The following is a 15,379-nucleotide window of genomic DNA, read 5'->3' as shown; positions in this document are numbered from 1 at the left end:
AACATGTCTCTGTTCCAATTAGCTTCTTGCCCTTCTATATCTCTGATCACCCTTTTCTTTTTTTGGGAGTTACAACCCTCTATGGGAAACATCTGCAAATAACTAAGAGAATTGCCATCAGCTCTGACTGCAGGACAGGCACCCCAGCTGCCTATTGCTAGAGCTTAAAATCCTACTTTTAAAGTGTGCTCATACATAAGGAGGGTAGGTTTTTGTCAACTCTGCTTAATGAACACAGGCTTGGCTGGCTGATAGTAAATAAACACACAGCAATGACAAAACATTATGAGTGTGTCCTATTTTAGAAACTGTGAATGTCAAAATATAGCAAGTTTTCTTTGATCTCTTTACATAAACTTCACAGCAACAAATCCTCAAATATCTATCATTAGTTAAGCTCCAAATTCATAATCAACAACTGGATGACATTTCAAGCATACATGCAGCTGCAGTAAGTAAATTCTATGTACATTATCTTTTAATAGATGATCTGCCCCCAAGCTTAGAGAATATGGAAGCATTTACCAAACATGGTTTAACAGATTTTACATTATTTTTACATTAATTTGATAAGGAATTTCTATATTTGTTACTAACACAATCAAATTCAATATAGAGATAAGCAATATTAAAGAGTACAAAGCATTTACAAGTTTTAAAGTGAAAAAGCACATTGTTAATGAAATTGTTTCCTCCATAAGGTAAAGTTTTCTTCTGGTTTCTTTGAGTTTTTTCTTCTTTGGTATTATTTGAGACATTACACACAAATTAGAGATGGCAATGTAAAAGAAACTAATTACTCTCATTGCTATCATCACTATCATTCTGCAGAAATCTGAATGCTTAAAGCAAGCCTAAACCTCCCAAGCACACAGGCACGCACTTGCATTCAGGGAACATGTAAACCCAACACCTACCTCCACTTTCCACCTTTGGAAAGAAATATAAGCAGGTAAAACAAACATCTGAAGGGCTCTTCTCCTTCAAATTGAAACAGGGGAACATGTGTACATCACCTGCCAAAATGCCTGCCTCTAGCCTAACAATTACCTAAAAAAAGGCTTAAAAGTCAAATTCAGCAATACTGAGCCACTCAAAGGTAAAACATAATTTACTTCTGCAACTGAACTCACTATATGAGGAGGAAACAATTTTATTTCCATACTTTTTGTACTTCACAATGTTTCTCCTTAGGTACTAAAGCATTCTTTACTCCCACAGGGACTGACTCCATAGGCAAGGGTACCTGTAAAGCACAAACATTTCTTCCCACTTTGCAGACAGGAGTTTTTTTACTGATCTGCTGATTAGGACACATCACAAATAAAGTTATGCAGCTTTTATCTTCTGCAATCAGTCTGGTCACCAGGAATTTCTCCTATTAAAGCAAGGCATTATTTTTCCAAGGATTTCTTCCCATTGACAATTCTTTGAAATGGCATAGAAGTGAGAAGGCAAAAAGAAAACCAGAAAGAGTCCTATCCTAACAAAACCCATACAGAATTACAGTGTAATATTTTCTCCTTAAAGATAATTCCTTCTCAAGTATCCTGCCAGACATTTGAATCAACAACTATATTCCAACTGCAACTGTCGGCATCAGATGCTTTGTAAGAAAATGTAAACCTCTCAGATTGTGCTGAAAGGGTAGTGAGAAAAATAGTTATACAGCCATTTGATTACTTACATTGTTGTTGCGTGTTTCTACTGCTGGAAACTTCCTGACTATGAATTTGACAGCAGATTCCAGGTTTTTGTCAATAAGATAGGATGGTTTGGCTTTGGGGTCACCACATGCCTATAAAAAAATACAATACAAAATGAAGTAGAAACACAATCATCCATGTAAAGTTAAGTGATAGTTGCAAATCTGAAGACAAACTAGAAAGATTCCTCTTTTCGTTTGTTTGCTTTTAGTGAGCAGGTGATAAAATGAAAGGCAAAGTGCAGGGACTGTCACAGCTGAAATATGCAATGGGAAACAGTACAGAGATGCTCTTCTACTGAAAAAGATGCATGGAAGTATCAAAGCAGTTAGTGCAGAACAGCAGTGAGGGAAAAAACTCAGTCCTAAAAGAAGGAGAAAAAAAAATGTTTCCTTTTAATGCTATTCCTGGTTTGAGGTAGTATTGTATTCATCTGGAGTTAACAAACTGTTAGAAAACTCGATCGTGTCATCATCTGTGGAGGACAGTGCTGGGCACATTCAATGATTAAACTATCCTTTGTGACACAAAACTAAACACCCCACCACCAATCTACATTTAATTTTTTTCCAGTTGTAACTGTAAGACAATTTTCCATCCCACAATCAAACCACCAATATTTGCCTAATATACTCTATTCCCTTAAACTGAAGTTTTACTCATGTTCTTTATTCCTACAGCAGCATAGGCTGAGCTTTAAAAGCAGCAATCTAAAAGTTTCACTAAATTTTGATGCAGAGTCACAGCTAAGTGTTAGGTCTCTTAAATTAAAACTTACATAGAGAGGATCAGCACAGCTTCTCTGGACAGACAACTGAGGAAGCACCTCCTGCTGCGAGCTACAGTGCATGCTGCCAGACACTACTCTGCTACTCTGACTAGTGAGCCATGCCACACCACTTCATCTGGAGTAACATACTAACAGCAGCGGTACTTACATGACAAAATATGCGCTCAAACTGGATTTCTCTCAAATATTCATTTAGTTTTATTCTCCTCAGAGGGGTTTGCAAAGGAGTTTCACGTCTCATGCAAAACTAAATTACATGCTAGGCGTTTCTACACAACAGAGTGAACTCAAATGACAACTCATTTAAAAACCTTTCCACATTGATTTCTATGACCGAGTTGTGGACTGTAGAGACAGAAGTCATGGAGTATGAGACCGATTCTGAAAGCGGGCAAGCGGGCAAAGGGAAGGTGAAAAGCTTTGCAAACCTTCCAAACTTGTCCTTGCTGGGAAAGCAGTGTAATAAAAAGAGAGAAAAATTACATATAAACAAATTACTCTTAAATTCTAAAGTATTACATATATGTGAACTAATACACTATTACCTACATCCAAGAGAACATTACAGCCATCTGTTACTCTAGTCAGCACACTTTCTACTCGATGTTGATTATTCTAATACAAACAACTTTACACTTACTTATTAAAATTTTACTATTGTGCAAAGCACTGTGAATATACTGAGACATGTAACTACTAATAGGACTTCCAAACTAAGTTCAGGTAGAGGGAAAAAAGTTAACAAACATCACATGCAACTACAGGGGAAAAAAGGAGAGAAACTCAGTGAAGTTTTACATACCTGAAAAAGAAACGGTAGCCAAGAAAAAAAAAACAAATAAAAGAGTCATTATTGAAAGTTTCTAAAACACCTACCAGTAGTACATGACCATCATGATGTATACTCATGTACTATTCTGATATCAAAACACTCATATTTGCTAAATTTCCCAAAAAGGAACTAAATTTTATTACAGCATCATATCTATAATATAAGAGGAATTTATAATGAAAATAAATTCAGCAACATCCACAGTATGTTAGATATTAAATTGTTGCTTCAATCTCCTTAGACCAGCAACCACACATGTCAAAAAAGAGCTATTCTGTATGCACCTTAAAGTCTATGCAATTCAAAAGTACAAACTATACTGTAAATAGCCATTAAATATTCAACATAGAGCTTCAGATTAATGAAGTTTTAATTAACTCTGTGTCATGGGTGTCAGAACCTTTGTCAAATTTCAATTTGTTGTTCTGGCCACAAAACATGTAACTTTCTCTACTAGAAGGATTACTAAGAAAACAAGTTAACTGATACATATTCTTGCCCTGTGTACTGTTACCGACCTGTTAAATTCCAGCATGGTTGCTGTTATATAGGAGACAAGAAATCCACCACTGTTGACTTCATAAATTTTTCAGTCTGAATTCAAACACTCCTTCCACACACACTCTTTATTTTTGCTAGAAACAGATGTTTTCCTTCCTATAAATCAGCTCTTCAAAATGTTTACTAAAACTTATGTTCTACCCCAGCCATTACACAAACACTCACAAGGAAACAGAGATCTGAAAACATCAACATGCACATCCTCCTGTGCTTTCAGGAACTCAGGCCCCAGAAAAGACAAGTGTTCTCCTCAGTCTAACTGGCAAACCAACCTCTCAATGCTCCTTCTTTGCTCCTCCCCATCTTTTGTTAGCTGACATCACACTTGAGGCAACTGTAACTCTTCCTACTAATGAACTACACTAGACTGGTGGATAAATAAGAAAATTCCTGCAAGATGTTACAAGCATCCCTCACACACACCACAATTCCAGCTTCCAGAAAGCTGTACCAGCCTACCTAGACTGAACTGAAAGAGGACAAGAGATGTCACTGAACGAGTGGGGCAATACATTCTCCTTCACTCTCCCACGCTCCACAGCAGCTCAGCTCTTTTCTAAGAACTGGAATTAACAGATCTAAGCTGTTGTAGCATCAATAGTTTTCATCCATATAGTTACCTGCATTCAGCAGCACAGGTAAAACAATCTCCATAAGTTAAACCTCTCCCAAAATGATGAAGACGCTCCAAACTCCCCATAGTTTACTCTATAGAGCATAAAAGAATGAATACACAAACTCCAATCCTAGCACTTTTGCACAAGCATGAAAGTGTGGTAAGACACAAACAGAATTTTGCTCTAAAAAGAACAAAGACGTTGAGGGCAATAGCCTTAAAATGTAGCTAAGAAATGCTGGTTTTGCTTTTTATAGTTGTATTAGCCAATACAAAATCCTCTGTGAGTACTGTAATGGGTAGGAACATTGTGGTAGAATATACAAAGGCCATTTGCCCATATACAGCTCTCCAGTATTCACATAGAATTCTGAGCACCAGCCAAAACCAGTAGTCCTTTCTCAGCCTCAGACATCACTTTTTTTTTCCCCCATGTTGGTTGCAACAACCATTCCTCAATTCATTTCTTATTAGGAAAAACCCCACAACCGAGAATTACTACAATTTTGAGCATTAAAAAGAAATTCACAAAGTAAAAATGTTCTTACTAGTGCAGCATTCACAGAATAGAGTTCTGAAGCTATGAGATTCCAGCTGCTTCAGCCCCAAAATATTATACTCAAAGAATCTCCCAGCAGTCAACTCTGAATTCCTTTGTACATTACTGAACAGCTGATAAGCAGCTATGCTGAAAAAGATCATGCAAAGTTATGGTTAGAAACTAATCTACATAATGAAAAAAAAAAAAATTAATGGATTCAGATGCTGGATTTCTTCAAGTTACACAGCATTTCTTTCCACGGATCTTTAGACAAGCTCTCAACTAAGTAAAGTCATTCTGTGCAACTACCAACAAGAATAATATGATTTCTATAGCTAAGAAGTTCACTATCCACAATACTGATTTGCTATCATATGCACAGTTACCAAGAGTTACCAAGAGTTCAGAGAGATCAGGCTACCTGCACTGTTTGCACATGTTTAGGCCATATGTTTTGAATTAAAGCAGCATTTTCCTACCTACCCTAGTGAGGTAAATAATTATACTATTATGACATAAAATTCAGATTCTCTTCCTCACTTGATGCTATTAGGTTCTTCTATACTAATTTCACTTTGAAAATTAAGAATATTACATATATCTATACTTTCTATCTTGTACTCATTCAGAAGCAGCCAACAAGAAAACAGTCAACTACAAAAATCTGCTTAAGGCCTACATCTAAGAAAAGTGGCCTCTAAACAGGAAAACAGAATCCAGTTCAACTGCCTTTGGCCCAGAATAAACCAATATTAATATACAGCAAAGAGACCCTTTGCCCCAATACCATTACAGCTCTCACTGTAAAAATCTAAGTTCAACATTTTATTTCCGACTTGAGGGCAGAGGATGTTGAAGAAGAAATAAAAAACATGAATCAACAAAATGACTATATACATGCAGCTGAAGAGGCATGAATAAAAGGAAGTTTATGTCCAGGTACAATCACAGTCAGTAGTCAGTGCCCCAAACTTGCATTTAAAACCCCTGAACTTCACTCATGCCACTCATTCACATCAACCTGTTATGTGCCCTTGAATAAGAACACTGGGAAGTATCACCAGAATTACATGGCTTAGCATGGTAAGAAAATAAGGTCTAAATATGTATTGTATTATGGAAAGATCTATTATTTATTTTCTTTTGTTATTGCTAAACCAAACTATTCTAAATTAGTAGCAGGGATGTCTCCCAATAAAAAAGAAACAGGGTCATTTGAATTAAAAATTTTGTATTTTCATCCCCCAAACCTCCTACACCAGCAGATTCTCATAAACCACACTTTGCAGTCATTTAATGTATTTATTACTTCAAGAAATCTTGATTTGCTGTTACTGCAGAGCTGAGATAAAACACTGCTAAGCACAGCTCCACTTGACTGTGACAACATACACTAAAATAATCTCAGTCAACAAATCACTTCACCTTTAAGTTTCATTTGCAAATGAATCCGCACTACAAAACTCTGTGAATTTAACAAGGAAATTGATGGAATTTCAACACCAGTAAAAACTGTGCCATTCCCCAGGTTAGTAACTTGGATCAGTAAATGGAAATACTTTCAGGATGCCTCAGACCCAAAAACAGGAAAAGCTCCTGTATGTCCCATTTACAGTTTACTACAGCACTTTCTTTTGACAGGCCAGAAAGGCAGCACAGTAAAACTGTTCTTCCCTTGGAAGAGCTGCTGGCATTAAAGAATTCATGCTAAGACATATCTCTAAGTTTGCACGCCTGGTTTCCAGCTGTGCAGCCTGTAAATTATACTAAATGTAACAATCAAACATTCAAAGAAACGTTTCTACCATTAATTATATTTTTGTAGGATAAAACCTATTATATACTCTGTTTTTGTCATGCATTTAAAACAACTAATATTATGAACTCACAATCTCTAATTCTGAAAAAGCAAAACTACTGAGAAGGAAAGAGAGGGGAATAAACAATAAAGAGCTGCTTTGAACAGTGGTTCACACTACATTTGCTTTAATACCTCTGATTAAGCCTACCACAACTGCTTGCCTGTATTTTAAATTGTGAAAGCTTAATTTCATTATTAAACAGGCTGGTCCCAGATCAGTTTTGTGAATAAAGCCTAGTCCCTTTTAAAGTCTTATCCAACAAGAAGCAAGAATTAGCTGGTTACACCGGGACAAATTATTAGAGTATCGTTTAATATTTTTGATGGCTAAAATTTAACTGTCCTACACCAGCATAGCTAGGGTGACCTTGTACTAAGTAAATTACAAGTTACTTATGCTTGTAGTTAAATGATGAAAGGTAAACTTGTATCTTTATACAAATTATGCTAATAGTTTCAACCAAGATCTGGAAGCAGAAGAAAGTCTCCATGTAACTACTTTATGAAGAGTCTCTAAAGGCCTTGCACATATCCAAAATATGGCACAAAGTTACTAGAAATTTAACAGCTGTTGCACTTTCTATTTACTAGGGATCCAAATCTGAAAGATAATGTACCTTCATATCAATTCAAAATTACAATTAAAGGTGTTACAATCAGCCCAGTGTTTCCTAGATCTAAACAAGACATCTTCCCTGTGTTTGCTCATTATTTGGTGTGTGTTGAACCCCAAGTATAGACCTTACTTTCCACCCTAGTGTATCAATACTCAGAAATTCAATTAAGTAAAATGCAAATTCATGTGAAATCAGATGAAAAGGCTAGAAAGGACCACAAGAAATTGCCTACCTACCTCTCCTGTTCCAAGGCAGGATCAACCGTATCTGTGTTGCTCCTGGGATATGTCCGGCAACTCTTTACTTACAAGTCTCAAACAGGCTATGTTCAAAAACATTTTCACAGTCTTTTCAAATATTCAATTCAGTTTTCCAATATTTAATTTAATCCATCACTTCTTGATATCTGGTGGTCATACTGGATGGCACAAACTATTCCTCATCTCTCTACTGCAGTCCTAAATAGTTACAAATTTGTATTACTTATAAGCTGACTTGAAAAAACATTCCCATTTTTTAATGTGTGCAATTTTCTGCACCACTTGTCCTTATTATTCTGCCCTGAATTTTGTTCATTTTGTCCACATCTTCCTTGAAAAGACTGGTCAATCAGATATGTTTTCAATGAATCTCAATGAAGGAGATGTAGAGCAAAAGAATTCCTTACTTTTACTTCAGATTATCTTGCTCACACATTCATATAACCTCATGTCATCCCTGATTTTATGCAGCAAAACTTACCCAGCTCTTGTTTGCCCTAGATGCCCCTAACCTTTCCCAGCTATTTCCTCCAGACTTGATATCTCATTGCTTCTCATTCTGTCCTTTAAATTCCACTAAGCACAAAATAGCTTACAATCATACTTGCTCAGCCACCTCCAAGCCTGTTAGACCACACCTACAATTCCTAAGCTCAAACTGAATTTCAATTAGATTCTGCAGCTTGTCCCAGTTTCCTACATATAAATTTATTAAGCACCCTGTAGGTGTGATCTAGGTTGTAGAATCAAAGAGTGACTGGAACCAGAGGTAACACCCACCCCAACAAGTCCCTGTTGATCCCCATTTGACAATGAGATCTTCACAATCATTCCCTAATATGGTGATCCATCTGCTTTCATCATCACAACTTCATCCACACTGCACTTCCTTAGATTGTTCATGAGAACAATCACATGAGGTCATGTCAGCAGCCTTGCTAAGTCAACATGTAAAGTATCTTCTAAGCTGTCCATACTAGAGTGACCCATCACCTTGTGAATGAATGAAATATACTGGGTTTGACACTGTACAGTGATAAATTCACATTGTCCTCCTGTGCTTGTAGCACCTGTTTAAGGCCTTGGTTCTACTAATCAAATACAGGGCAGGTGAAACGCAAAGGATAAAAAAAAAGTAAGAGAAGTTTTACTGCCACAAAACTTTTCCTCAATGTAGTTTATAAAATAATATCTTAATAAAAAGAAGCAAGGCAATGGGAAAGCCTTGTCTATTCTGAATCTCAAATGGGAATTGTTATTACTTTTTAGGTCTATCTCCTCTGCATACAACTTGAAAAATCTCTTGCAACTAAAACTGGATTTGGTTTTGTGTTAACACAAAATGAACAGTGATTGCAGGGGGCAAGGTAACTTGTATTTGTAGGCCAAGAAACAAGGCAAGACAATTCTGGGCATCTACTCTTGATGCAAAAGGAAAAATTCACTCTCTATATTTTTGGGACATTTTTATTTTATTACAAAGTCTTTCTGTTTCTTTACAAATTTATTTGCTTTTCTAAGTGAAAAATAATAACATTATATGGTATCACCAGTTAAATGTTTGCTTCCTGAGCAAGGATTTTTTTTTAAATTGTCAGCACTGTGAGTTTGTTTGGGGCTTACTCCTTTGCTTATCAATAAGAAAGTATTATAAGCCATTCCTCCAAGATCACAGACACAAACATATATTGCCATTTTAACCTTTAAAGAACTGCTGACATCTATGGAAGCAATACTGCCCCACCCTGGGACACTTCCAGTGACCTGAAGGCACTAACCTTACAATTCAAAACTAAATTATTGGTGAGCTTTTCCTCTCAGCTCAAAGGTCTGCACTCCAGCACAGAGCTCTGTGTCCAAAGGGTGATCTAATCCTACACCATTCCAAACTTCAGAGTTCTGCAGACTGGAAACTTCCCCATGGTCTTCCAGGCACCTAAAATCTCTTCCACTGTTTCCTGAAGAACTGCTCAAGTCCCTAAGCAAAACTGTACTTTATCAACTGGTTCTACTAATAAAACAATTAACTAGCTTTTACAACTTTTAAATTCAATATAGGTCAAATTCAATTAATCCTCAATATAGGTAAAAATCCAGTATTTCCACTACTACATCTTTAAAGAAGATATAAAGTCAGCTAAAGCCTCTGCAAACGGTTAAGTTCCTCATCTATGACTTCAGTTTGATCATGCAGTTCACATCTAAGAGTTGGTTTAAGATCCTCATTTTTCAGATACTATGTAATCAAGATGGGAAACTCAAAAGAATTTGTTTTGTTAATAACAGTTAAAAAACATCTTGTGAACAAACATAAAACCTATACTGTGAAGAACCACAGAACACTGCTAGCAAAGCAATTCATGCTAAATAACAGACTCATCATGTTTGATTAACATATACTCTAAATAATTCAAAACCTTAACTTCCATCCCTAGCAGTCCTGTTGACTGTAGTACTACTTCAACACTCATCAAAATCACACCCCCTTGATTGGCTGTGCCTAAATCTCTACTTCAGGTATTTCAAGATCAAATCTCTTACTGTAAACACATCCTGGTATCCAAGGGCTTTATAAACAAACAAAAGACAGGCCCACAAAAAATACTATTCTCTGCTGCCACCACTCTCAAACAAAACAGTTGACAGTAATGGCAGCATTTGCACAAAGCTTACCAACACGAGACTTGGTCTGCTCTGGAAGGTAATCATGAAATCCAAGCTTCACCTGAGCCAGAATGGCAAGAAAAAACCCTGCTGTCTTTGATTTACACAGGTGCAGTTGTAGGCAAGTAATGACAAAAGTTACAGGGTAGACAATAACCTAGATAACCGTGGATAAATTCTTAAAAAACAGAAGGAACGAACCAAGAGAGAAATCACAAGCGTAAGAGTTCCAAGTTCATTACTAATACTGGTCCCAATACAAAAGACAGCTGAAAACAGCAAGCAAAGAGACATCCTTCAAAATAATAACAGCCACAAAAAATCTACCTCCTTAAAGGGTGCAAATATAAGTTCTGTCTCATCATCCACTATTACCTTAGTAACTTCACTTTTCCTAATTCCCATGTCACTTCTAGAGGCAAAAAAACAGTCAGATACTCTGTTTTAAAAACAACAAACTTTTAACTGTTTCAAAAGACAACAGCAACACAGAAGGTCAATAAGCAGGAAACTATGAACAATTATCAGCTATAAGCACAACAGCAACAAAACTGAAATTTGTGTAGGAAGATGAAACAAAGAATCATTGTTTCTAACTGCTTTTAACAACTTCTGTGATTCTTTGGGAAGTAAAATTTTCCTGCTTTGTTTCTAACAGTAGAGGAAATTCTTAATCTTTGAAAATCTGTACTCTCTAGACAGCATCTAGAGCAATCTCTACTGCTGCTACACACATTTCAAGCTCTCACTTCCTCTTATTTAAAAAAGTCTTAACCATTTCCTTTAACCGCAAACCCACATATTGTGTGGTTTTCTAGTACCGTGAGTTTCAGTATCATCTTCAACAGAGCTATGACAGAATCTTAAACAGCAGTTTTGGAATTGACACCTTAGAGACAGGAAAAAAAAATATAAACAAAACTAAAGTGTTCCAAGCAGTCAGCGATGCTGCAGCTGGGCTGAAGAGAGACTCACAATAAAATACAATAATCAATCCCAAGACTTCTAGGCTCATCCTCTGAGCTGGCCAGTTCCCCCTGTCAAGCAGTACTGACTGCAGCTGAAGAAAACTATTTGAATTCACAAATCTCTACATGAATACACAAGAGTTGTGCCTGGGACATCTCCACATTTGCAAAACTACACGACACAATAATCAAGCCACTTGGTCGTGCCTACTCTCTCTCTGCATGCAAGACCTAGCAATTTTGGACTCAGTTCTTGGCATTTGCAGGAAAAAATGGTGTCACCCCCAGTGCTGATGCTCCCCTACAGAGAGCCTGTCCATCTGCATCACTTCCTAAACATCAGATCAGCAGAGCTACCACCATATGGGCCAGCAGGCTCAGGACCCTGCCATCCGAACATGCCAAGGAAAAACATGTCTGTAGGCACTGGAGCATTTAACAGGAGTAAATGTTCCCGTATCAGAACACTGGGAATGAAAACAGAGCCCAGACTCACAATGGCTAAGGCAGAGCTATCAAGGCAAGGTTTAATTTCTCCAGCCCAGCTTCCTGTCCCACAAAGCAGGGCTGTGCTCAGGAGAAATCCCCCTTGCTCATTTTTCACCTGGGATATTTATCTCAAAGCGCAACAAGCATTCACACAAACAGCTTCCTCATTTTGATGGTTTTCCCCATAATTTGTGGACTTCAGTTTGTTAGAAGTGCAATTATATTGCTACCATTATTTAACTGAAGGGATTTTCCAATGTACAAAACTAAAAGGACTAAAAGGAACCTTTCAGAAAGACAGGAATTTGCAATCATCTAGTCAGAATGCCTGATTTATATAAGTTTCTACAAATCTTGAGAAGAAGATTTGTAGAAACACTCAAGTGCACATCAAATACTGAAATGGCTTTGAATGAATGCTGACTCTTAAATACTTCAATCACTTTGTTGTTTTTTTTTTTTTCCCTGAAAAAACATCTTAATTAAAATCAACATTGCACTTGGTAGTTCTTACTTCTTCTCATATGAGAAAGAAACTTTGACAAAACGCATCCTTTACCTCAGATCAGTCAGGCAGGGTCACTCCTGACAGAAATCTGGGTTCAGAAGTCAGAGGACCAAGTAAACACCTACAACTGTCAAACTCCCTTTGCCATTGCAGCTGGACCCAGCATGGGAACAGCACTGAAATTTTAATGTGCTGAACCCACAAAGATGTACTCGCTGCTCAAAGGTAATAACTAGCATTTTCTTTGAAATAAGAAAAACTTCTCAAATAAGTGTGTTCAAGGCAAGGCAATAAAATCCTAACGAGTATTCATTACTGGAAGTGGGTTGAGGGGCCATACACTTTCAGACGGACTATCAATCATTAGGAAAATGAAGCCGGGAAGGATACAAGCACCCAGCGCAGGGGTTGGAACTGAGTGATCCTCAAGGTCCCTTTCCAACCCAAATACTTTATGATTCCGCGGCCATGAACTACGTTCTTTCCTACAGCAAAGCACAACGATTACCTCCAGAAGAGAAATTAACCGAGCACCGAAGAAATTAACCGAGAAATTAACCGAAGGCGTGACCTACCCTTCTCTCAACACCCAGACCTACAGCTCCCTGCACCGCCGAGCCACCTCAGCCAGGCCAACAGCGATCCACTCCCCACGGCAGCCGGGCAGCTGCTCCAGCACCCCCGGCAGCTCCGAGCACCCGCTCCATCTCACGCCGAGAGCTGCTAAGCAACCGCGCGCCTCGAACTTATCGAAATTAAACTTACTAATTTTACCCCAAGCCCCTTTTTCCGTTCGGTAGCGACAGGTTTTGGCGTGGGAAAAGCCCCGCGGCGCTGCCCACTCGCGGCTCGTGTGAGTCACGCACGGCAGCGGGGCGGCAGCGGCTCCGGGGGCTGCGCCGGGCCCAGGCCCCGCTCCTGCGGGCGCCGCCAGGATCGGCCCGGCCTCCTCCGTTCCTTCATCCTCCTCTCCCGGTATCGATGCGGCGGCCGCACCAAAGCCCCGGGCCCCCGTTCCCGGGCCGGGCGGCGGCGGCGCGGCTCCCGCCCAGCCTCCTGGGCCCCGCCGCTAGGCCGCGGCGTAGCCGGCACAGCCGCAAGCCCAGCGGAGCGCCGGCCCGGGCGGCGCTGAGGATCGCGCCGGGGCGGCTCCCCGTTCACCCCCCCTCTCGGCCGGGGCCCCCCGCACCTTCTTGATGTTGTAGAGCCGGGTGAGCATGCCGACGCCGCGGTCGTTAAGGATGGTGAGCTTCTCCGCCAGCTTCTGCTGGCTGGGCTGCAGAACGGAGCGCGACATCCTGGCCCTCCGGTGCCCGCACCGCCGCCCACAGCCCCGCGGCCGCCGGCCTGGCCCGGCCCGGCGCTCCCTGTCCGCCCGGCCCGGCGCTCGGTGCCTCCGCGGGGCGTGGGCACGGGTCACGTGGGGCGGCGCTCGGGCGCCCCCGGCGGGCGGGCGGCGGAAGCGCCGAGCTCTGCCTGCGGGTCGGGCCTGTGAGGGCGCTTCGGGCAGAGCCCCGAGGTGCGCTGCGGAGCGGTGAAAAACGCCCATTCTTCTGCAAGGTTTACACCGAATAAAGTCATGGATGCCTCATCCGTGGAGGCATTGGCTGGATGGAGCTTCGAGCAAGCTGGTCCAGTGGAAGCCGTCCCTGTCCCTGGCATGGAGCTGGAACAGAATGGTCTTTATAACCCCGTCCAAACCAAACCATTCTGTGAGGCCGTGAATGCCCCATTTTTTAATTTAATCGACTCCATTTTTTTTACTTAAACAATGAGAGTCCTGCACATTGGCCACAATAACTCCATGCAGCTCTACCGACTGGGAGCAGCGTGGCTGGCAATGTGCTCAGCGGAAAAGAGCTGGGCAACAGCAGCTGAACCTGAGGCAGCATGGGGTGAACCTGAGCCAGCCCAGCTGAACAAGAAGGCCAAGGGCACCTGGCCCGTGTCAGAAATCATGCGGCCAGCAGGACCAGGGAAGCTGACATCCCTCTGGGCTTGGTACTGGAGAGGCCACACCTCAAGCGCTGGGTCCAGTCCTGGGCCCTCAGCTCAGGAAGGACATTGAGGTGCTGAAGCTTGTCCAGGGAACAGCAAGGAAGCTGGTGAAGCTTCTTGCTCATGTTCCTATGAGGAGCAGCTGAGGGAGCTGGAGTTGTTTAGTCTGGAGAAGAAGAAACTCCAGGGGGACCTGAGCACCCTCTAGAACTCCCTGACAAGAGGGTGGAGTGAGGAGGGAGCCCGTCTCCTCCGCCATGCCAGTGAGAGGATGAGTGGAAATGGCCTTAAGCCGAGACAGGGAATATTCAGATTAGACATTAGAAAACTTTTTTCACTCTTCAGGTGGTGAGGCATTGGAATAGGTTGCTCAGGGAGGTGGTGGAGTCACCACACCTGGAGATGTTTAAGAGGCATCTGGATCTGGCACTGGATGATGTGGTTTAGGAGTTACGGTTGCAGTGCTGGATTGACAGCTGGACTGGATCACATTAAAGATCTATTCCAACCTTGATGATTCTATGATTTCTTTATTTAACCAACTGAAATTAAGAACCAGGGCCCAGCAGAACACTACACAGATTAATACTGACATACTGTCCCTTCAGGTGACCCTTGTTTTCTAAGGGCACTTCCACCAACAGCAGAGCATCACACCTGCCCTGGGAAGTGGGAAGAACCCGGGGATACCTGTGGAAGTGCTACCTCCAGCCCCTCTGCCCCACTCATGAGGCTGACACCGTCCCCCTAAGCTGTTCTAGACCAATGTACAGCAAATTCTGAGAAACAGCATATCACCAACTAGATGAGTCACAGCACTGCTGGTTTTCTTTTTTCACTTGAAGCCACAGGAATTAAAAGCATATATTTTTAAGGAATGGTGAGATTTCTGTGCTGTGAATGTCAGCAACAGACCTCCAGGAGACCATCCCTTGTTGTGATGTCCTAGGGAGATGATTTCAGCGCTG

At 40.7% G+C, this 15,379-nt stretch overlaps 1 protein-coding gene across 5 annotated transcripts in view; it reads right to left on the bottom strand.

The window, feature by feature from the left end:
• NCKAP1 (NCK associated protein 1) overlaps positions 1 to 13,809 on the bottom strand; it is a 58,442-nt gene extending 44,633 nt beyond the window's left edge. For 2 of the 5 annotated variants that reach the window (XM_068196437.1, XM_068196438.1), the window contains exons 1-3: positions 13,603 to 13,809; positions 2,925 to 2,942; positions 1,688 to 1,798 (exon numbers count right to left, since the gene is read on the bottom strand). In XM_068196437.1, coding sequence (XP_068052538.1) covers positions 1,688 to 1,798; positions 2,925 to 2,942; positions 13,603 to 13,710 — 237 coding nt within the window. In that variant the 5' untranslated portion in view covers positions 13,711 to 13,809. Of the gene's footprint in view, positions 1 to 1,687; positions 1,799 to 2,924; positions 2,943 to 12,921; positions 13,015 to 13,602 lie in introns of those variants that run through there. The other 3 variants (XM_068196439.1, XM_068196440.1, XM_068196442.1) reach the window with 2 other exon arrangements.
• Positions 13,810 to 15,379: the final 1,570 nt, after the last annotated feature.

Source organism: Anomalospiza imberbis, chromosome 7, assembly GCF_031753505.1.
Source record: "Anomalospiza imberbis isolate Cuckoo-Finch-1a 21T00152 chromosome 7, ASM3175350v1, whole genome shotgun sequence".
Classification (NCBI taxonomy): domain Eukaryota; kingdom Metazoa; phylum Chordata; class Aves; order Passeriformes; family Viduidae; genus Anomalospiza; species Anomalospiza imberbis.
Note: the sequence above shows the minus strand (reverse complement) of the source record. Positions and strands in the feature narration are given on the sequence as shown.